This window comes from Pteropus medius, unplaced genomic scaffold, assembly GCF_902729225.1.
Source record: "Pteropus medius unplaced genomic scaffold, Ma_sr-lr_union100, whole genome shotgun sequence".
NCBI lineage: Eukaryota > Metazoa > Chordata > Mammalia > Chiroptera > Pteropodidae > Pteropus > Pteropus medius.
In genome coordinates, this window is record NW_024347790.1 from 26201 (window position 1) to 51221 (window position 25021).

At 32.9% G+C, this 25021-nt stretch overlaps 1 protein-coding gene across 4 annotated transcripts in view; it reads right to left on the reverse strand.

Annotated features, from left to right (window-relative positions):
- The window catches only part of UPF2 (UPF2 regulator of nonsense mediated mRNA decay), a 93645-nt gene that overhangs the window by 12983 nt on the left and 55641 nt on the right, over positions 1-25021 (reverse strand). For all 4 annotated transcript variants that reach the window (XM_039877371.1, XM_039877369.1, XM_039877372.1 and 1 more), the window contains exons 10-19: positions 24529-24642; positions 22402-22518; positions 19227-19412; positions 17324-17527; positions 16333-16608; positions 13975-14158; positions 8901-9040; positions 7099-7203; positions 6700-6798; positions 3147-3314 (exon numbers count right to left, since the gene is read on the reverse strand). In XM_039877371.1, coding sequence (XP_039733305.1) covers positions 3147-3314; positions 6700-6798; positions 7099-7203; positions 8901-9040; positions 13975-14158; positions 16333-16608; positions 17324-17527; positions 19227-19412; positions 22402-22518; positions 24529-24642 — 1593 coding nt within the window. The remainder of the gene's footprint in view (positions 1-3146; positions 3315-6699; positions 6799-7098; positions 7204-8900; positions 9041-13974; positions 14159-16332; positions 16609-17323; positions 17528-19226; positions 19413-22401; positions 22519-24528; positions 24643-25021) is intronic.

Genomic DNA, 25021 nt, shown 5'->3' on the forward strand with positions numbered 1-25021 from the left:
ACACACACAACTCCAAGATAATTTGATTGATGTGTCACTACAGTCAAAAGATATGTACAACAAATCATGACTCCTTATATTAACTGCAAAAAATGGGTTGTTTCCAAGTATTAAACTGTAATATTGTACATTTGCTTAAAATAATCAAAAAGCTCTTTAAAAAACATTATATAATAATTTTATTTAAAATTTTTGTTTTAATGATCAAAACAGTTTATTTCATTATTCTAATTCAGTGTTTAAATCTGGAAAGAAAGAAATAATCAACAGCATTATCTCTCTTGCTTTTCAACTACTCACTTCATTGGTGCAAATTTTTATTTTCCTAATGACTAGAGGAGAAAGTTGTTTCTAAGCACAAATTTGGTACACAAAGAAATCTTTCACTTAAGAACTAAAGATTCCTATAAAGGCGACACATTTCGCTTTACTAGAAAAACCGTTGCCACAGAAGGGCCAACACCCAAAAGTCAAATAAAGAAATAAAAGTCAGAACAAAATATACTTTCTTTTTCAGGCCACAAAATACCAGTGATGTTTCTTCAAATAATGTTCCTAAAACTGAACATTTTCCAAAATTCCAAATAAAGTTTCTGAGTCAAAAATTTACTTAATAACCTAGTACTCTGAACTCTCATTTCCTGTTTAATATTTTAAAATAAAGTTCAGTAAAAAATATTTCCTTAAAAACTAAACAAAATATCCCATTTTAAGAAATAAGGACTTTCAGTTATATGGGTAACAGTATTTAATCTATCTACTTTAAACTAAAAATATTTCTTCTAAGAAATAAGTACATAGTCTTATTTTGAACCATGCAATTTAGAATTTAAGATTGCTGAAATAAATCTATTTTTCAAAGCTCAAAAGTTTTTTAAGGTAGGTTTTGATTTAATTTATGCGTACTCACTCTGAAACACTCAAATGAGGTATACAAGTTGACAAAGGTATAATGAATTTTCATTGTACATCACAAAAAGGAGGGACAAATGAAAAACCTGATTATTTACTCTTGTGTAATTTGATCTTCACAGATATTCCTAAGCCCTCTTCTAGATAAGAAAAATCAAGGCTCAAGAAGAATACCGGTGTAATACAAATGTTCAGTACCTGCAGGGAAATGGGAACCAAGGTACATGAAGTTGCCATGCACTGCCCCTCACAATTAAAAAAATAACCTTTGCTGCCAAAAAAATCTAGTGTTAAGGGCTAAGAGCTTTTAAAGAAAAAAATGAATGAAGCAGACCTATACAACGTGATGACAGAAACAGAAAAGTCTAGCTTCAGAGAAGAACTTAGTCCCAAGAACTCTGAGATTTGAGAATCCTGGTAACTGTGATGAGCTAGCAGTTCCAAGTGCTCTGAGGAGGGCAGTTTTGCAAGACCTCAGTCAAATACCAAGTTTACAGTTGTGATAAGAAAAAACCCTGAGTTTTCTAGAAACTGAGTGGAGAATGGGAGAGTGGAGAAATGGGACAGCTTAACCCTTGCCTGAGGGTGGGACAGGGTGGAATGTTCCTGAAAGCATCATAAATAACCCAAGAGCCTGGGATGGAGGAAAGGCCTGATGACTGAAAGACAGTGTCTGAAAAGATACAGCAGTACTCTGAATCTAAGTCAAAGTCAACTATTAACACAAGTCACAATGTAAAGCCTCTTCCAGCCCTCCATTCCATATTTTGATTGGTGTATAGTTTTTGTATCTCAAGATTTACTTGCACTACAGCAAAATAATGGTATACTGCACAACTTTGATCCTTTGTATAAACAAGAAATTATATGACAAAATTACATAAAATTAATTTAGGCACTATCTCTTTGAAATTGCACTAATAGGGAGGGAGTAAAATATCCCTCCCATCACAGATGACACCTCATTAGAGGTCTTCCCTGATCATCATCTAAAACAGCATCTCCCACTCATCACCTCCACCCCACCCTAGTCGCCTCCTATCCTCTTATCTTGCTTTATTTTCCTTCGCAGCATTTCCCCAACTGGACATTATGTATTTCTTTACTGCCTTCCTCCCAACATTAGAATGAAAGCGTCCAAGAGAGGACGGACTTTGGTTGCCTGTAGTATGTTCTACATATAGAATAGTGCCTAGTGCTAGCAAGTAAACAATAAATATCTGTTAAGTGACTATCTGAATGAGCATGGGAGCCAGGTATTGGACTCATCTATAAAAAGGTGTGGCAGCTACCCTATTCCATAGAATCTAACATTCCATTAAAAGTAAGATGCACCATTATTTTACATACCACTAAAACAGAAAAATGCTGCAAACTGTCACAAGATTCTATCAACTCTAAAGAGGCAGCTTAATTTGAGAAATGTTTTCACAGCACCGGCACAATATATCCTAGAGTCTGTGTCTGAGAGATGGGCCTTATTTTCTTCATAGTACTTTACGCTATCTGCAAATATACAGTATTTATCTGTCTCCCTCAGCAGGATGTGAACTGTCAATGTAACAGCTTAGTAGTTGGGGAGATGATTCTGAAGGCTTTCTGAGATTCGGGAAAAAAGGGGGAAAGTGGGCTAAGGAGGATGGAGAAGGATTAGGGGTCAAAAAACACCAACTTCCAAAAGGATTAGGGGTCAAAAAACACCAACTTCCAAAAGAAATCTTGGAAACTGAGCATTTTCCTGAGATGTATCTTTCATCATCCTCCTTTCCTTTCCTATCCTCAGCGTACTTAGGAAACCTTCCTACTGAAAATCAAGGTATCTATATATATACTAATAGACATATATGAATTTAAATGTTCAATTTCCTCTCCATTAAAATATATCCATTTGGTAGAGGTCAGATGTGTCTTCTATATATCTTCTATCTATATATCTATATCTATATATCTATATATATCTATATCTATATATATATATATAGAAGACACATCTGACCTCTACCAAATGGATATATATAGATATATATATATATCTATCTATATCTATATATATATATCTATATATAGATATATATAGATATATATATACCAGATAACATCATTTCTACCACTGAATACTTTCAATGTTTCCAACTCTTTCCCCTTGTAGGCAAAAGAGAATTTAGAACCTATAAGACAAAGTCACTACTTACACTTGATAACTAACAATTGTGAATACATAGGCAGTTTCTTACCTGCTGTTTATTGCCTTTTCTTGTTAACATGACAAATGGCATTGTATCTGCAGACTCGGCCTCTCCTTCCCCACCACCGAGTGGGGGCCCTTTCCTTAGCTGGCTTTTGAGATGCAAAGGAATAGCGACATCAAGTTGGTGTACTTTAACAGATTCGCCACTTCGTTGCTTAAAGATAAAAATGAAAAAATATAAATGCTCCGAGGTACACAAAAATATATGTAAATGTAAGTTGCAAACAATTCATTCAGTGCTATGTTTCTTAAAACACAATCATCAGAGATTTAATAATCTTTCTGAAATGCAGATGAAACTAGTGTCACCCCCTACACCTTCAAACCCTTGCATATGGCTTGGAAAGACCGTGATTTGACTCCTGATTATCACTCCAGCCTCTTCAAGCCCAAACATACAAGTTGTAGGTACTACTAAATTTCCCAATTCCTTGAATGCACTGTGCTCTTTCATTCATACTCACAGCACCCGACTTCCTTCGTAATTATCATGTGCCATTATTACCTGCTTATATGTGAAAATCTCCTCCCAGTCTGGTGGGGTCCATCACCATATACCTTTTTCCTAGTGTTCTCTGTCAGTGCTTTACACACAGTAGGTGCTCAATTAATATGTATGAATGAAATCTATTAATGTTCAGATTAACTTCCTGTTTGTTAATATCAACTATTTTTTAACATTTACACTAGACTTATCAACCAATTTATTTAAACCCTCAAGGAAGACTTACTGAGTTAGGCTTGGATATATTAATATTAAAAAGACAGTCTACTCTCATTGAACTGATAAACTTGTGAAGTAAGACGGAAATAGATTAATCACTTACAATGCATCTGAGTTATTTATAACTCATTGAACATCCCCTGTGTTGGGGATGGAGTGACTATATATGCCTGGTTGGGAATGGGTAGGTGCTGACAGTTCATGAAAGGTTCGATAAAAATGAGACCTTTTTTTTGAGAATGTTAAATTTGAGAATGTTAAAGACTTCACGACTTCTTCCAAGCAGATGGTAAAAGAGCAGTGAGGGGATATGAAGGGCATTTAGGCAGGGGAACAAGAGGTGCAAAAGCAAGTACATGAAACAGCATATTTAGGTGCTTTTAGGGAACTGCAAATAATTTTCTATGTCTGATGAATGGAGCACAAACGAAGAAAGAGCTAAATATGATACTCCAAAGTTAACTGAGTAATACTGAAAGGCCATCAAGGTTTTAAAATTGCTTTACTACAATTTAAAGTCTTTTGATATAAGCTCCATATTTGCAAGAAACTTGCAAATCACGTAAAACGGTAATAAAGGAGTAGATTTCATTGTTTTTTATTTCTATGTTCTAATTTGTTAGAATCTGAAGTTCTCCCAGGTTCATAAGATTTAGAGAAAGACTTTTTACTTAAAATCTGAAAGGATAGTTTTAGACGAATCTTAATTTGTAAATCATCCATAAATTACATGTTGAGTAAAACGCCTGCTCACTCTGTCCTTGTTTCCTGTCACCTAGCCAATGGCCCAAGCTAAAAAATTGAGTGTCATCCCTGATGCCTCATCTACCCCACACTGCTATCCAAATAACACTAAATAAATCCAGTTCATTCTATCTCCTACATAGCTTTCAAATCCAGATTTCTTCCCAAGTGTCCCGCTGCTATCCTAGACAGATGACCATGTCTTACCTGGGTCACCACAACAGCCCTCTAACCAGTCTCCCCGATTAGTCTCCCAGCTTTTAGTTTTTTCCCAGTTTGAGCCACCTATATATAGGATCACGCCACTCTAAAGGTGCCCCATCCCAAGTGTCTACTCTCATGCTGTGCCTCCCTTCATAGACTATGTTCTATTAATAGTGGCCCTCTTTTAGTTTTTCAAATATTACAAGTTCTTATCTGCCTCAGGAGCTTTGACAAATTATTCCCATATTCTCAATTTTTCACTTAGATGGCTCTGTTTTACCTGTCTTGTCTAAAATTCATGATCTCAGAGATGCCTTCTCTGATCACTGTATCTAAAGAAGGTCCTTCCCTTGCTCTCTACCAAAGCGCGCCGTTCTTCTGGTTCTTTAGCATTTATCTATCACAGTTTGAAATTATGTATTTGTTAAATGTTTACCTTCCCCATAAAAACTACAGTCTCTGAGAGCAGAAGCAGGTCTATTGTTATTTACTACAATATGCTAAGCCTGTAGCACACACGGTGCTCAATATTTACTAGACAAATGAATGGCTAAGTGGCTATTGACTAATGTAAGATAGGAAAAGTTCCTTTATGAAGTAAACTGTTTATTATCTCTTCAAAGAATTCTAATGATTATGTTTTATTTGATAATTTCTGCCCATAATTGACATGAATATAAGATTTCATAAATTAAGAGCTTTCCAGATATATGAAGACATTTTAATATATGAAGAAACAAATTGGTCTAATATATCTATACTGCTAATTTGTATATTATGATAACTTTTAACTTTAGTAGAATCAATAAAAGTAAAATCCATTATTTCTTCTATAAAGGATTATTCCCCACTAGCATGTAAGACTCTAGAATATCTTCTATCTTAATAATAACCCTCCTCTTTTAACTCTGACCTTTCTCTAGCTACCTTCCAATTTCTTTTCCTTTTCTAGTAAAACTCCTCAAGAGTTACCTATATCTCTATCCAATATTTTCACCTCTTCCTTTCCCATTTTCCACTGAACCTATCCCATGGGGTGTTCATCCCACTATTCCAACAAAAACTCTCTTCTCAAGTCACCAAACTGTTTAACAGCAGCTATGTGTATACGACTAAAGTAAACTTTCTATGACGGGGGTTCCCAACTCCCGTCATAGGATCCGGGCAGCACAGCAAGATATGAGTGGTGGGCAAGTGAGCGAAGCTTTATCTGTATTTGCAGCCGGTCCCCAAAACTAGCATCACCACCTCTGCTCCACTTCAGATCTTCAGGCATTAGATTTTCATAGAAGCACCAGTCCCTGGTGCCAAAAGGTTGGGAACTGCTGGTCTATGGGACTTTACCTCTACCTACAGATAAATGTAATTCTCTAAATTACTGAGATAATGGAGCTTTTCACGCAATCCAGTGTATTAATGTCCTGAATACATTAAACATTTCTTTAAACATCAAATAACTAATATTTCTCCAGATATTTACATATAAATTGTTTAAATTATAAATCAAACTTAAGAATTTACTAAATTAAATTTCCCCAAATACTTATCATCTACAAAGTGTGACTCCAAAACTACAAGTAAACGGTCTTAGAAACAGAGACATGATTCAGAAAGAAAAGGCAGAGTTGGGTATGATGAAATTACTCTGTTCCAAGTTTTATATTTACATTTCCCCACACTCTATCTCAAAAAAGGTGAAAATCAAGATGTGGGATGCAAGTGTTGGCAGCTACAAACCGTATAAATTAGGAAACAGCTGCTACAGAGGCAAATGTGTAGAGAGAGTAGAGAGCTTCATATTAACTGTAATTAAATGTGCTGTAATATTTTGTATGGGGAAGATACTTTGGAATACAACATTTAATACCTGAAGATTTTCTAGCATCATTTTATCCAGAGCTTGAATGAAGTCCTCATCTTCTACACAAGGTACATGCTTAAGCCCACCTCCTTTGATCATTACCTCCTTATTAAAACAAAACAAAAACAAGAAATCAGACCAGAAATTCTAAATGTAATGTTTTGTATGGCAGAGCCTTTGGTATTAATATCTTGTTCGACATAATTCAAGTAATGAGTAAAATATAATAACATTGCTGATGTTAAAAGAATTTGTTAATAAAAAAATACTTAGGAAAACAAATTGAAAATAAATTTCCAAAAAAAATATTCTAATAATCACAAGAAACAAAATTTCAACGACTAAAATTAAAATATTATGAAAATACTGCACAATTTCAAGAAGCAAATTTTCAGATATACGTACAGTATTTTCTTCATCAGTTTCATTCTCCTTATTTGAATCTGTAAGGTAATCTGTATTCTCTTCCTCTTCTTCCTCTCCTTCATCCTCATCATTATCAGAACCATCCTAAAAATGTTTAAAATTACAAGATTAAAACATTCAGAACATACCAGTAGCTGAAACCCCATTTCACTATTTTCCACTGATCTAATAATACAAAGATCCTTTGTAGAATTTCTTTCTTGAATTCCACAAGGAATAAATTTCCCGAATCATTTGTATTTTTCTCCTCCCTAACTTGAGAGACTGAATTGGTCATAGGAGTTGTTTTTTTTTTTAAATATCCATACAACTCTGCAAAGAAAAGCAATAAATAGTTCAATTTTAACACTATTACGAGTTGAAAGCAGTGATACTAAATTTTTTAAAGCACTACAGTAAATAAAGCACCTCAGAGTCTGGCAGTTGCTCTCACATCCTTCATTTTGCTTGTTTTAATCAATTCTGAAGAAAAAACTAAGGCTCAGAAAAGTTAAAACAATGCGTCTAAATTATCACTTACCTAAATGCTTTAAGCACCCAAGGGACACAGAAAACCATACATACCTTAAGAATTAATCTTAATAATTATAAACTTATGCTTATACTAAAGAAATGAAAAAGTGCTAATTCCATGATTAAAATTCTATTATCAATAGTATTTTGTTATCTCTATTCGTTTTGCTTTTTGTTTTTTAACATTCTAATTTAAATATACATAAATAGAGACAGAATAGCAAAATAAACCCTTACTCATTTCATAACTGAACAATTATTAGCTTATGGTCAATTTATAGTTTCTTATATATGCCTAACACATTACCTAGTCTATCTCCAGATTATGAAGCAAATCCTACACATTCTACTTTTTTTTTTAGCTGGAACTTTTAAAACTAAAGCAGAAATAGAAGAAAAATGGAAATAATTAAAAATATTAGGTTGAACCATATGAAAATGACAAAATGGTAGAACAGGAATTTCATATGGTTTAGCCTAACAGTCATAAAAACAAAAGGGCGTGTTTAATTTTAAATTTCATAAACCATTATATCTGGGAATAATAAAGCAAAGTTCATTAATATCTAGTCAGTAGTTTTGTTTTCATAAAACCCACAGATTAAAAATTCATATTCAAAAGTGAGAGTAAGACATACAGGAGATCAATTTTTTTCTGCATATTGCATATGAAATAAAGATCCTAACCACATGGATACATATTATACGTATGTCCAAATTCACAGAATGTACAACACCAAGAGTGAACCGTAATTAAACTATGGACTATGGGTGGTGAGAATGTGTCAACGTAGGTTCATCAGAATTAACAAACGGACCACTCTTGTAGGGGATGTTGATAATGAGGGAGGCTGTGTAAGTCTGGGGGCAGGGAGATGTATGGGAACTCTCTGTACTTACCCCTCAATTTTGCTGTGAATCTAAAACTGCTCTAATAAAAACAATCCTATGATCAGTATTTTTTTCTTAAAAAAAAAAAAAAAGTGTTAAAAAAAAGCAAAACAAAAAAACTAAGAGATTGTAAGCTGACAAAGTCCTTGCAATCTGTAAGGTCAACCAAGGTTGCCTCGTTTAAAAAAACCAAACAACAACAACAAAAAACCCTTAATCCGAAGGTTTTATAACAGACATATACTATCGATTAGTTATATTTACTATAATAAAGCTAAAGGGTTTGTCTTATTTTATACGGTAAAGAAAATCTTGGTTCATATAATCAAAATACTCTTATACAAATGTACCTATTTGCTATAAATAAAAGTCATCACCTCTTCTTCTTGTTCATTTACTTCACTTTCATTTCCAGATTGTTCTTCTGTTTCAGCTCCTCCTTCTTCGTCTTCTTCATCTTCTTCAAGATTTTCTCCTTCTGTTATAGAATCTTTCGAATCTTTGTCATTTACTAGGCCTTTAAATGAGAAAGTGGAAATGGATTAAAAAAAAGGTAAAGTTTTCAATATTATACCATTTCATTTAGAAATATGTATTAAGAAAATTCAACATCCATTTTTCTCAGAATAGTAAAATAACAAAATTTAAAACTACTTTGAGAAATGTTTAAAAAACAGATCTTCATTTCAACATAGAGCACTGATACATTGTTTATCTCAGTCTCAAAAAAGGGGGGGGGGCAAAAAACTCGCAGCACATAAGGTGCCACCTCAGCCATATAAGATGCACCTCAGTCACACTTTTAAATGAAATATTTCAAGAATCTCTAAAAACTCAAAGATAAAATAAAATTATGACGCTTTAACAGAGATATCACATTTGGCTATCAATTTGAATGTCTGCAAATTAAGACTGAGGGAAGGAGGCAAAGCTATATGGTGACACACCTAGCAGCTGTCACCAGAGCTTAGTTTTTTCTTTCAGTAATAGCATTCTCCTCAAAGGAACTCCTTGGCTTGAATTTGCTTCCACTTCCCAGTGGAAGTAAAATGTTCATACACATTTTACTGCCTAGCCAATTTGTCTTCATTATCATTGGAATCCCAAACTATTCTTCTACTTTAAAGATGTATCTAATATGGCTTCATCTGATCTGACTCTTCCCATGCTTTCTCTCAAGTCTTCTGCTATAGTGGGGCCACTCTCTTCTCTATCATTAAAGCACACTGCTCAGATTGTGATCTTGTTCATCAAATACACTTCTCAATACAGAATATCCTTTAATATGCACTTTCAAATCCTGTACATTCTTCAAGTTCAGTGTAAGTTTTACTTCCTGCACAAACAGTACTTAATCCATTACTTTTCCTCCTTTTTGCTTGCTCCTGAAGCATTTGAAGAATTTATCATAGGATTTTACATTTAAGGATATACCATGTAATTTTTAAAAAATGATTTCATAAATGTTACCTTAGAATATAACACCTTAAGGACAAAGAACTTGTTTTATATATTCAAAACTTATCAGAAGCCATATGTTGATAAATACACAGTAGGTGTTTAGTAAATACTTGTTTATTCACAGAATCTGGGGCAATCAGGACAGAAAGAAACTTTACTAATGTGATTTAACCCTTTCATTTTATGAGGGCTACTATAGCCCAGAGAGTTTGAATAACCCAACCAATAAAAGTAAAAAATTACTCCAGTGTCTTAAGTCTAAACAATTAAGAACTGACAAAAATATATAAGTACAGTGTGATTAAAGTAAGTACATTCAAGTTTGGAAATACAAAAAATCGAGAGAAGACTGATGAGGCTCAGAGAGATCTATTTTAAAAGGAAAATAACACTGAGAGAAAAAGCTGGTGTCTCAGATTGAGAGTCCACTAACTTCAATATTTTCTAACTATTACTTGTTTTCATGCAAACAAATATAAATTTTATATATGTAAATTTTATTTATTTATAGGGACTTTAAGAAGCAAAAGACTGGACTGTTGTTTTAAGTTATCAAAGGCAAAAAACTGAAAGTCAGGACTGTATAAATCTAAGTATTCTCAGTAAAAACATCACGGTGGTGATAAACTCACATGGCATGAGATACCATCACATCCTTACTATATCCACTTAAAATATGTGTCATGGGAAGAACTATAATGTATCAGTAGTTTTGTTTTGATAGCCATACTTCTAATTTGTAAGGAAAATACATACTAATTCTAACATTTTCATTTGCATTGCAAGTTAGTTTAAAAATAATTTATAAATACAAGTTTGCATTTGCTAAGTTACATAAAAACAATCCAGTTGCTGACCCCTAGGTCACTATCACTCTAAAATAAAAAAATGTAGATTAAAATGTATATATAAAAGACATAGGGATGGCAACATGCAAAATCCAGACAGTAAATTATTAAAATGTGTGTGTCAGAACTATGTGTACTTGGGGATCAAAATCAAATACTGTTCTCCTGAATTTGAGTTACTTGGTACTTGTTTTCTTGTTCACAACAGAAATGGTAATAATTGTTAATACTTCCTTTCAGATTGTTTTACTTTATCTTTCTCTGTTTGCTAGACATGTTGAGCATTTCCCTCATATACTTAACACTCCAGAAAAAGCAGAGTCTTTGAATTCTGACTTGACTGCTTAACTAACGTTTTGATTTTGGGCTTTACTTAAGTTACCTGTCAAATATGAGTACCATTACCTTCCTCTTAACAGGCAGTACTCAACAAAAACAGCAACTCTTCTCTGCCCTCCCTTATTTGATTATGTCATGTTCATTTATGTATGTATTGGGGTGTTCGATCTTATCAATTTGCCTGTGCTCCATGTAAATGCTAATAATGTGGCAAGAAAACGATTTTCACTTTAATTTTTTATTAATACTAGTTTTAAACACCCAAATCTATCTACATGTATGCTTTCTTCCATCCTTTTAAAATCTGGGAACATTAATATCTCTCCAAATATCTGATCATCAAAACTATTTTTAATTTTCAAAGAGTAAATATTTAAATCTTTAACCCAGCTGGAGTTTGATAATATATAAGATGTGACTCTCTATCAACTCTCCTCCCAAATGCTAACATGCTGCTCTTACCCTATCCTTAACATTCCTACTTCGCCATACACAAAGTTGTTTTGTATTTAACTGGGGCTAATTCTGGGCCTTTTATTCTATCCTACTGATTTCATTTCTAATTTATGTAATATACTTTTACTTTATAATGATATTTATTCTTATCGCTTTTTTTTCACTTTTATTTCCCTCATTTATGTTCCTTTTATTATAATACTATCTAAAATTTCCAACCAGAATTAAATAACACTGCTTAGTACCATTTTAATTTTGTTCTTAAAGAGACTGTCTTAGCCAGGAACTCTTTCTATCCTGAGAAAAATCAAGATATAAACAAAAATAACACAAAAATGTTATTCATACTTTTGCAAAATTGGAAATAACCTAAGTGTCAAACAACAGAATTAAATAAATTATGGCACATTCACACAATGGAATATAGCCAGTTTAAAACAAAATAAGGATTTAGAGAAATATTTTATAAGAGAAATTATATAATGTCTAAGTGAAAAAAAATCCAGTTATAAACTGTAAACATGTGGAAAAATTTTTAAAAAGAAAATATATCAAAATATTAACACATAATTATCCTTATGTATGGAATATCAGTTATTTTTGTTTTCTTGGTATTTTTCAAAATTTCTACCATAAACATGTTATTTTTAATAGTATTAAAATGATTTTTAAATAATTTAAAACATAATTATAAGGGGATATTTATAGTGTCTTCCCATTAACTATTATGTTAGCATTGGGTTGCTATAAAACCAAAATGAGATAATAAATTTGCTAAGTGCTTGAACACAAAAATCATGAAAGGCAAGATTATCTTACTATATTATCTTACGAGTCTGTCAACAGGAAATAGATTTAATATGGATTTATTCATATAGATCTTTTCTGACATTTAGATTCTAAAACAGGGGAAAATGAGAAAACCTAGTAGCATAATTATTCTAGTTGCCACCATCTTTAGAGTTTCATTCACAAATGGTGACCTATTTTTCCCTTTCCATATTCTAAAGAAGGACAGACGCCTCAAAAGAAGCCTGAAATTCTTTAACTTTGGTCTATAAAGGACAAAGCACACTGCTCTCTTTGCTGCTACCAAACTGAGTGTCGAATTAGTATTTCCTCGTGCTCACTATATAGAAAGTACCATTCATAAAAGTTTTTGGGAAATATGGCTAAGAATCAACTATTTCAAAGCATGTAAGTGAAATAAAGTAGAAAAATAAGCACTTTGCTTGACATGATCATTTTATACAACTTGAAATCTGAAAGGGAAAAGAAAGTAGAAAATTTGAGACAAATTCAAAGAACAAAAACAATCACATATGCCATTATGGGTTGAGTAGTAGGAGGAGTTAATAACTGCACAAGTAGGGGCACCTTTAGAAATAATGCTCAAACTGATAAGAGCAATCGCAATCTCCAAAAGAGGGTTTGCCTCTGGAGAAAGAAATACTATTAATATGCTGGATGTAATATGAAAAAGTAATTTCAGAGGAAAAAAAAAAATCACAACTGCCTTCACAACAAAAAGTGGTTTTTCAGATATACAGTACAGCAAGTTTATACAATTAATATAACTGGTGAAAGATCTCCTAATGACAGACTTATAGGTACACCAAGTGTTAGCAGGAAATAAAATACTAGCTTAATAGCCTGAAAGCATGTCACTTTGAATGGATAAGATGAAACATGCTAAGAACTATCTGCAAGTAAACCAGATTGGTAAGGCTACACCTTGTTCCCATTATTTCCACTGACAAAGTTAATCAGCTGCTACAGTTCCTTGTGGGAGCTATTCAAGAGCTAACTCTTCTTCCAGAACAATCTCAGAAGCATACTGAGAAATTAAATAGACCAATTTTCCTGTAGCACGTTTTTCTCATTTTCTCTAGTCCTTAGACATTTCTCCCAGTGAATAAGGTCTGAAATTCTACAGAATAGTTCCAAACTTCCAACAGGTACTCCTCTCTTCTACAGTTTTCAGCCTACACTGTCTTAGGAAATATGCTTGTTGAAACTATACCGTATTAAAAGAGATGCTATGATCAAAAGTAGATTTTATATTAATTAGCAACCATAAAAATTCTAAAATTAAGAGGCCAACAGGAGGATTGTGTTTTTCCATCACTATCATTTGCTTCAAGTCTTACATGATTATTTACCTCCAATTTGGCATTAATGAAATCAAAAAGTTATGTCACTCAGATCTTACCTAACACTATTATGTAATACTCAACATCGAAAACAAAAAGTATACAAAAGTAAACTCTAACTGATAATACCACAAAGCAAATTCTAGACACAATTTGCCATATATCATCTTCATTTTCTCTAATTATTTGCTTACCTAGTTTTATTAAGAATTCTCGTTCCAAGTCTTGTACCTGCCTGATGGATTCTTCCAGAGAATTACAGAGTTTGATCTTTGGTCTTAGCAGTTCTAGTGTATCACTGATCATGTAATCTATGTCAATAGGAAATGGATGGTCTTTTGTCCAAACCTCCAAACTTTTCTTCCACCAAACATAACGCTGATAACAAATGAAAAATAAATTTAGCTATAAGTAATTAATAACAAAAATATTTTAAAATAATAATCTGTATTGTGATATCTAGTTATAATAAGTTAAAAAGTTGTACAAGGCACCTATCATTTAATTAATGGTCAACAGCAATGATCCTATTCCAATTATTTCCCTCTATCTATACAGTTTCTAAGCCATTTGGTGACTTGAATTTAAATAGTTCTATTATAACTGTCATAATCTTTTTTTAAAGGCAAGAAAAAATTATAAATAAAATACCAAATAAATTTTCAAAGGGCAGAAACCCCACTCCCAAACTCCAAACAGGGTTTGAATATTTAATTTTACAAAAACAACCAGATTTGAAGCTATAGTTTTGATAAATTTTCATGATATTCTCTATGGTACTTGCTTTGATTTTTAAAAAGGTCAATTAAAATATCTGAAGATATGGTTTTAATATGTAAAAATCATTAGTCAACAATCATTTATTGAACACCTACTGTGTATATGGCACAGTTTAGATATTTTCTGTGTCTTTTTCCTGTTCCCTTATTCCATTCTGTACTGATACTTCATAGGTTAACATTAACTAAAGAGCACAAACCAAGAATTTACTCGTATATACATAGGTATTTGTCTGGGTACTTTACTCTTCCTCTCCAGTTTGTTCTAGGTCCTTGCTACTCAAAAGCACAGACCTTCACTGGGGGCTTGCTAGAAATGCAGAATCTTAGGCCCCCACCCTAAACTAACTGAATCATATTCTGCATTTTAACAATATCTTGAGGTGATATGTATGTACATTAAAGTTTAGTATGTACATTAAAGTTTAGATCCTTTCTTCCTGGTCTTCCAATACATAACTGTTCACTCTATGTTCCACGCTGAACAGGCCTCGCTCACTTCTTACCCCCTTTCCTCAGGTTTATTCCTGCCTGTTAATCAATGTGAAAATATTTTTGTCTCTTTCTGCCCCTGGATATTTCCCAAGTGGCTCCCTTCTCTCAGCGTGAAATGTCAGAGTGAATGCAAATAAGGATTCAATTTTGAAAGAGATTCTACTTTGGATGCTGATAGTGAAGGCTGACATTTTGCAACAAAACTCTGGTCTTCGATATAGGCAGTCTCCAACCTAAGACATTTCTTACAGACAGCAGGGAATCTGACTCTCTGCAAAACCCCCTCCCCATGTTTTTCATTAATTCAGAAAATAAGAGAGTAACAAGTTGTCCTCTATTGCAAAGGTATATAGCGGTAGGAGAAGGTTAACAAACTGCTCTTCCCTAAGAGTATTTACCCCACTTAACACCAGCCACTACTTGGATGTATTTTTGATGCCTCAAGTTGTAGTTTTAAATTTATATTTATTATCAATGGATGAATAAAAATAATACTAACAATAGTGATCATACAGAACTGAACGGTACTATCGGTACTTTATTTCAGTAGCAAACATCTGGAGAATTCAATAGTTACGTCTATTCACTCTAATCGGTACTTACAACATTGCATTTTATGGGAAATAGTGATTTGGTTCCAAACAAACCTACAAATTAACTTGGAGAACACCAACTTTATAGAAGTCATAGAACTGTCTCTGTATTTATAGCTAAATTTAATTTATACTATACTTGCTTTAAATCATAAGTTTACATAATTAACTGAAATTAAGACATGGAAAACACAACCCAAGAGTTTTACCAGTGAGTGAACAAATAATTTTCCGTGTTAAAAGGTCATTTTCCCAAAAGTTAGTTTTTTTCCTTAAAAAATGTTAAATCATTTAGAAACAAGAATTTTAGATGTAAAACCAGAACACAAATGAGAAGAATGTTATCAAATGTATAAAAATCACAAGCAACTTAATTCACAAGTTACTGTACCAAATATCATAATTCATAAATTACTGCACTAAATCTATTAACTGAACCAAAATAATTCCTAACATTAATGATCGATCATTCATTATCAATCATAAAAGTTACAATGCAATTCAAATGTTTACACGATTGAATTCACTGCATTTTATTTTTAACTCTCTAAACCATCCTTGCAGGAAGGATAAATCTAATTTAATTATGAACATATATATATGAATGCTACATTTCTTATCTAATATTTCTGTAACACAAGCAATGTATTAAATGATGCAAAACTGCGTATGTCAGTTTATATACCTGAAAATACACAAGGAAGCAATCAAGTTTTCGTTTACTGGAACCTCTGTCAAAGTACTGGCCACAGGTATCCAAAATAGTGCATACTAATCTAATTCTGAAAAGGTGCTCAGGAGGGTCCAGTGAACTTGGAGAGCCATCAGGGTTGACGCCAAATGAAGTGAAAGAATAAAGAGTTCTAAAAATAACAGCCGATTCCACCATTCGGTAATTATAAAGTTCTCCTAAGAACTTGGCACTGCTGATACGTCTCTGATTAAATTTAGGTTGATTAACCTAAAGGGAAAAAAAAAAAAAAAAAAACAGCTTCCATTAAAGAACAGTAATGTGTTTGAAAAGAGGTAAAATTCTCCTTTGTCACTTGACAATATCAATTACTGAAAGAACACTGAACAGAAAGAAAATAATGGGTTCCTTCCTTCTTTTCTAATAAGGTAGTCACTCTGGGTATCCTTTTTCTCTTGCTAGGAAATGGCTATCTTTAAAATATTTTAATAAAAAGAACATGTTAAATATTAAATTCAGTATAAGCTACCATTAAATGAATTATATAAAACAATTAAGGTGTAATTTACCCTACTAGCCCCACATAACTTATTTTCTATGTAATCCATGAATTAAGGAAGCAAAATCTACAGAAAGAGGGATCTGCTTACAGAAATTCTTATCAAATGATTATCAATTCTTCTAATTAATAAATTTATATATTCCTATAATTTGAGTCCCAATAGTGACCCAGAAATAAAAATTTACTACGCTTTTCTAAAATAAGCTTAACTGGACTTGAGAAGAGACAAAAAATACCCAGCATTAGCCTGCGAAGAGACTAGGAAATCTAATACAACAGACGTTTATTTAGAAACCACCAGCTCTAAAGAAGTAATAGTAAACACCACCATATGGAGAAAGGAAGGTTTTCCAATTATTATTTTTCAACAATAGGATTTAAAAGTTAAATTCTCCACAAACTCTTAATTTGGTGACTTGTTACCTCCATTCCTAACCGAATATCTTCTAAAACTCCATCCACAACATGGATTCCAACATCTTCTTGGTAGAGCACTAGTCCTGCTAAGAGGTTGGCTACACAATGAATACTATTATATTTCACATTCCAGATGTTTATCATACAACAAATTACGTAGTCTTTCACTTCTTGGTCCTGCCAGGGCAACTTTCGCATCTGTCTCAAAACCTAAATGTAGAGAATTTTGTTTAAATTACCAAGATAAGTACACAGTAGGTCCAATATACCCGATAACATAAATGTTTTATTTTGATTATGCAGATAAAGAACTTTTGAAAGGTCAATGAAAGAAATACCCAAGGTTTATCAAAAATAATGTTTTCTTTTGTGAATCTTTTGATATAAATAATCTCAGACACTTCTTTTTATAAATCAAAATTTCCAATAAATAAATAAACCCAAGATCAATTGGTTAAAAGATCACTTAAGATGGAGGACACAACATTAAGACTGACATTACACAGCATCTGCTTCCTCAGGTGTAAAGGGGGATAATAAAAGCATTTATTTCATAGTTTGTTGTAAGGATTAGACAAATTAAAACGTGAAGAATATAGGAAAGTGTTTGGCACATTATAAGTGCCCCATAAAAGTTAGCTCTTACTATTTCAGAAACTCTACTGGTAATAGCATAATCAGCAGAGCTCTACCTATAATCAAGTTATTTCCACTTTTATTCTGAAATAGATACTAGTGGCAGACTGTAAAGTATTCCTTTCATCTCTATACCTACAATCCATCTTTCAAACACTAATTATGTTCCCGTATCAGTTTCACTGAATATGTTAACATCGTCTCAACTGCGTAAGAATTCTATATTTTTTTAACTTCATGTAGACGCTTGTAAAGTAGCTTTGAAAATCTACTGTTTTAAACAACTACTGTCTCCGACTCTCTGAAAGTTGGTTTCAATTTTCAAAGCTACATTATCATTCCTTATCACCTTCTACCTTACCCACGTACAATTACATGTATTATTTCTTTCCTATAGGTTTTCTCTGTCCAGAAGTTAATATGCTTTATTTTCTTCTAAAAAGAATAAGTTCTACTGTTTCAACTTGTAGTGTTAACCAAGAAATGTTTTGTTCAACATATTTAAAAGTGAAGTTTCTAACAAGATAACCATAATTATTAAGATAACAGATCAGTGAGTTCTTAACCTTTTCTGGAAACTGACCCCTGCTGAAAATCGAAAGAAAGCTATAGACCATCTCATTCCAGAGATTCAAAATTATAAAATATCAGATGGTCATGGGCTTCCTAAAGCCCCATTCAAGGTTACGATCCCCTGTTCTGAAGCATAATATTTAAAGGCAAATTCATTACAGAATACCAAAGACAAAGTCTTAGTTTCAAATATACAGACAGCATTAAAATTCAATTTAGAAGAATTACCATTTTAATTAAAGAAATTATTATCATAAAAGGAAAACATAACATATGTCCCATATATTATGTATCATCGTAAGAATTCCTTCTTAAGATGACTTGTAGAGAGTCAATCACAATAGAACTGGGGATCTAATCCCACCTCTCCTAAACTTCACTGCCGGGACTTTAATAGCTCTGTTTCAATTTCTCCATTTACAAAATAGAAATAATGCAGGGTACTTACATTTCTTATTTATACTTTGCAAGGTACTATACTTCTTATCTAAAATAAAGCAATTTATAAACAAACTGATCTAAGAAAACTAAAATATATGTTCCCAGTCTAAAACAATTTAGTGCACGATCTAAAAGGAAAGTACACTGCTCTTAATACTATTGTCTTAGGATGACAAAGAATTTGGTTGAATATTATATAAGCTCAGCACTACCACAAATCTCAATTTGACCATTATTCTACAATTTCATTGAGATTTACCTTTTCAGTGGTAACCTTGGAGAGATCCTTGTACAAAAGTTTCCGTACATATTCCTGGAGAGGAGGTCGTTTCTTTTTCACTGTTTTTTCAGCTGGAGGTGGGTTGCAGTAGTAATATGCATTCTCTACCATTGTGACATATCTTGCATCGAGATGCATTGCTTGTTTCTTTCTCATCATTTGTTCCTAAAATTAAAAATCTACATTACTCAAAATACTTTCATCCTAAGGTTTCTTTGTTCTTAATAAAACTTCTAACATCAGTGATAAGATTTTAGGATAAAAGGCTAGAATGGGGAAAAAAAACAATTACTAGGTATTTTTAGGCCTGTGCAGGCACATAAATTGTTATACCATTATTCATTTTTTTTAGAGCAAATCAATCCACAGCTGCTTGGACTTAGGCAGTGTCTAATACTCAAGAGGACTTTGCTACAAATGTAACTTTACTTATAACTCTGCCAAACTACATGATGCTAAATAAAACAGGCTCATATATATGAGTGACTGAAACTAAAGACCAAAAAGTAGTTCTGGCTCTGGCTATTCCACACACAACTGAGAATCAATTTATTCTCAGAGCTGTACCATCTAATGTTGCACCAGATAAATCTGACATATCTCTATAGCTACGAAAACTAAAAGCCAGGTCTATTAGTTCAGAGCCCTCAGCATCAACTCAGGTGATAAAAAACACAGATCTAGTCAATCATCATCTTTCAGGTTTTCTTAATCTGACATTTTAGACTGGATGATTCGGGGTGGGGAGGGGGAGTCTGTTCCACACATTGTAGGATGTTTTGTACAACTGTGACCTCTACCCACGAGATGCTGGCTGAGAACCACGGGACTAGTTGAAGATCTTCAAACACTCCTAATTCTTAAAACAGCATCACACTAAGCATTAAGATTACTAAATTTATTCATTCAATGAACACTTTACTTTGCACTTACTATGTGCCAGGCACTGTGCTAGGTGCTGGAACTCACCAGTGAACAAGACAGACATGGTTCCTACCTTCATGAAGCCTAACAGTCTGGTGAATAAGCAAGTCAACAAATAAACTAATAATCGTTTAAATAATAATTGTGATCAGTGGTATGAAGGAAAATAACAAGGCACTAAGATGGAGAGTCACGGGGAGCCTACTTTAGATGGGTTAGGGACAGCCTCTCTGAGGTGACATTTAAGCTATGATCAGGAAGATGACAAAAGGTTGAGAAGAGCCATGGAGAAAGCATTCATAGCAGAAGCAATAGCAAGAACAGAAGCTCTGAGGAGAAAGCGAGACTGATACGTTACAGGATCTAATGGAAGGCCAGTGAGATGCCAACAGGGAATGGCGTGAGGTGAGACTGAAGTAGGGAAGGGTGGGCAACACCAGACTGCAGACATGGTAAAAACTTTGGGTTTTAAGCGTGCAGTGGCAAACTGCTAGTAAAGCACTCAGGGCTCTTTATAATCTTTAGTCTTATCTGTGGCTGTCTGACTCAGTGTGTCTCTTTTCTCTGCCTTAAAGATTCAGGTTAGTCTCTCAAATAAACACTTTTCCTGGAAACCTTTCCTGACATACCAAGACTAGATTAAGTGCCTCTTCCATCTACACACATAATACCCTATGCTTACCCATATTATACTTCATTTACCACCATGTATTCCCATTGCCTGTTTACTCCTCTGTCTAACTTACCAGACTGTAAACTCCATGATAGCAGAGATTATCTTGTTGACCTTTACATCCTAATGGTCTGACGTAAGAGTTCGCACTCAGTGACTACTATGAAGCTGTTAGGGAAGATCTTTCCTGCCTCATTCAGTCTGGCTTAAGTATCCCTTCCATGAGGCCATAATATTTCCTGCATGTCACTACTGAAGCACCGACAACACTGTACTGGAATCAGCACTGTGAGGACAGCAATTATGTTTTGTTCTTTGTACCACCCTCCTACCCAGCCCTAACATTCCTGACATATAGGAGGACTCACAAAAATATTAAATGATAAACAAGGCTCCTGTCCAGAAAGCAAGAGAATCAATGATAAAGGATAGCTGTTTTTACTAGAAGACGGGGAAAGATCCACTGAGCCAAGAAAACTAGTCAGGCAGGAAAGGACTTTTGTTTCCAGCAATGCGAGGTTCATCCATACCACCATAACTAGTAAATTTTTTCCCTAGCAAATATAGAAGACTCAATGTTATAAAATATAGACATTAAAAGCTAAGCTTTCATGGCACTTCTATTACATTTTTATGTGCAGTGTCTCATTTAACCTTAGAAGCCTGAGCCAAAGAGGAGGAAGTTTTCTCCTTGTTACAATAAAAATTTGAACTTGGACTGATTGTTACATGATTAATGTGATATAAGCCCAGAGAGAATTTGGAAATCAATTCGATCTGGTAGCCTTCACATTAATATTTTTGTTTATTAGAAATAAATTCTCATGTTTCTTCATTTTAAGTATTATTGACAGAGTATTCGGGCTTACAATTAGATTCTAAAAAAATAACATCTAGAGAAAATGACACGATCAAGACTTTCGTAACCATATAACACTGATGTAATGACAGTCCGTGCCCAGGAATTCCTAAACTAGAACTCTCCTAACACTAAACCAATAGTCCCTCCTCCATTACACCCCTTCCCCACCAAAGACTACAAGCAAATGTATGGATTTAGCAATAAGCATGATAACTTAGTTGCTTAATAAACTTAATGGCCATTTCAGCATCCTAACTGATTTAAGAAATAACTTCTCCCCCATTAATTTTTTCAGCTTATATTTTATGTTTTAACTTTAAATTTTAATTTTATATTTTAAACTTACAATTTATGTGCTTATGACATTAATGATGGCTTTGTCATTAACCAACAACATCCATAAAGAGAGCTCTAATATAACAGTGCTAAGAGTATCTGCTCATTTCCATCATTTTTCAGAGTTATTCTTACTTAAACTTAAACCTCCTTCACAATATCGTTAACTCACTGGCAGTCAAGTTAGAAAAATTCCAACAGCTCCCCAGGAATGGCCCTCAGATGTATGGGATGTTCTAGTTGAGGTAGAAATATTTACGTTTATATGGCAAAGCAGGATAATAGGCACTGGTCAAGATTTTTAACCCATGAGGTAAAACAAGAACCTCAAGCTCTTGCTAGGATTCTCAAGCCCTTACCAAAAGTACACTGGTCCTCAAGTGAGATTCTGGAGATCTGAAAAGAAATCTTCCACATGTTTCCAGTAGGGTACATGCCATTTCAATATGGTGATGGGAAAAGTCTGATAGAAGCATCTGTAATAATAATAATGATGAAAAACCACAAAGACAACACTTCAATCCTATTAGAGAAAGAAAATATTATACATCTAATAGGTGCTATCAACTTAAAAAATGTCAGTATAAAAACAATAGCTAGTCTACTTTAACAATTTTCACTGCTGGGCATCTTTTGTGTTCAGCCACATATATTTCATCTAAAAACTTCAATATATTGAACATCTTTCCCTTTGAGATATACAGAAACTAATATCAAAGCCCTTTCTAAATTTATTAAATGCTATGTATTTAAACACATGTCACATACATAGCTAACATTTTCTAAATGGCTTTTTGTTTTTGGTTTATATGACATTTACTTTTAAAATTCTGACTACAAAATTTACAAATACACTACCATAACATTTTAGTATTTATCCTCTCAATCTTTTTCTATGCATATTTTCTAAACCAAAACAGACTCAGACATATCATATTATTTAATAACTTGTATTTTTGGCTAACACGAGTATTTTCCATGTCTTTATTTATCTTTCTATGGCATGCTTTAAAAGGTATATAGGACTGTATAATATGAACTATACTAAAACTTAATTGATTCTTATTTATTGGACATTCAAATTGCTTACAATTTCTTGTTGTTATAAACAGTGGTGTGACAAACATCTCTACAGATAAATCTGTGCACACATTTATGATTATTTCCTTAAATACGATTTATAGAAATGAAATTTGTATCAAAGAAATGTATATCCTTCTTAGACATTTTTAATAATTAGTACAAAGAAATATACTAACATGTTTAAATTGTTCACAGCACAATTCCTTTCAATTACAGCATTGAGCAAATTTTCACAATCCCTCTTAAAATGCTGTCCAGTTTCCCCAAATGTACTTTGTAGTCTCCTGAGATGCTCCGAGTAGATTTTGGAAACTTAACTCTGAATATTTATAATGACTATCAGTATTTAAACACTCTTAGTAAATCATACTTTACATGATGCTTGTTTAAATTTGTTTAACTAAGGGTTTTCTAAATGTGCTTGGAAAACCAAACTTTGTGTGATTTACCTAGTAATATCTCAAGGAAATTAACTTGATAAAAAATTTGTTACTGTTAGTAATAAATGATCAATTTCAAATGCAGAATTATTCCACCTATGCTGCATCAGCTTTATGATATATAATTAGTTACTATTTGATTTCTTATTTGATTCCATTGTAGATAGAAAAAAAATCTAAATAATTTCAATCTTCCCTAATTTTCTGAGACTTTCTTTATGGTTGATTTTGGTAAATGGTCTAAGTGCATTTGGAGAGATTGTAAATTCTGATGCTGTTGGGTATAGTGTCAATTAGATCATGGTAGTAAATTATGTTATTCAATTCTATATACAGCACCTACTGATTTTGTCTGCCTGTTCTTTGACACTGAAAGGTGTTTTCTAGTCTCTCACTATGATTTGGATTTATTTCTCTTTCCCTTGTCGATTTTTGCTTTATATATTTTGCAGCTACATTATTACTGTATGCATACTGTTTCAGGAAGGTAACACTTTCCTGTTAAAATGACTTCTTCATCATTGCGAACTATCCTTCTTCATTTCTAATATTGTTTCATGCCTTGAAGTCTATGTTGTCTGATAATAAAACTAGGAGTCTTTTGATTAGTGCTTCCATGGTTTATTTCCCCCATCTTTTTACTTTAGCCTTTCTGGTCTTTATATTTAAGGGTGTCTCTCTTGCAGGCAGCACATAGTGGTGTTGTTTTAATCAAGTCTTATATTCTTAAGGCTTTTACTTGATGTATTTCGTCCTTTTACATTTCATGTAATTACTGTTACAGCTATATTTGTATCTTCTATCCTATTATTTATTTTCCATCTTTATCATGTTTAATATTCCTTTTTACTCCTCTCGTCTTTGAATTAACCAAATATTTCTTAATCATTTCATTTTCTCTAGAATTTGCAAATTAATTTTAAATTTGTCTATTAAAAATAATTCCTGTAATTCAGCACCAACCTTTAAACAATGTAATGTATCATTTTTTGTGAACATCTTAAACTTAGTTAGTTCTCCAATAAAACGAACGGTTTTGTTCTTTGTTTCAATATTGATCTGGTCCTTTTTTCGTACCTACAAATTAAGAGAGACATTGCTTAGATAATATTTTGAAATCTCTGTGATAAGAATTGTTATTTTAATAAGAATGAATTCACTCCAAATATTTTAAATAAATTTGGGTATAATTTCTTGCTATATCCAAATTGACTTAAGACAAAATAAGCTCTGTAGAACACCAGTGCCAGGATGTGGTTTGCAAAACAGTTTCATGGTTAAATAATTCGGGAAAATACGGCATTTTATCTGGCTTAAAGTGGCTCTCAAATTAAGAAATCTGTTTAACTTAATTCAATGTTTCTCAAATGTATTTGGCAACATAACCCCCCCATTTGAAATGTTAACAACTATTAATTAATATCCATTAATATTGTAAGAAACACACTTCAGGAAA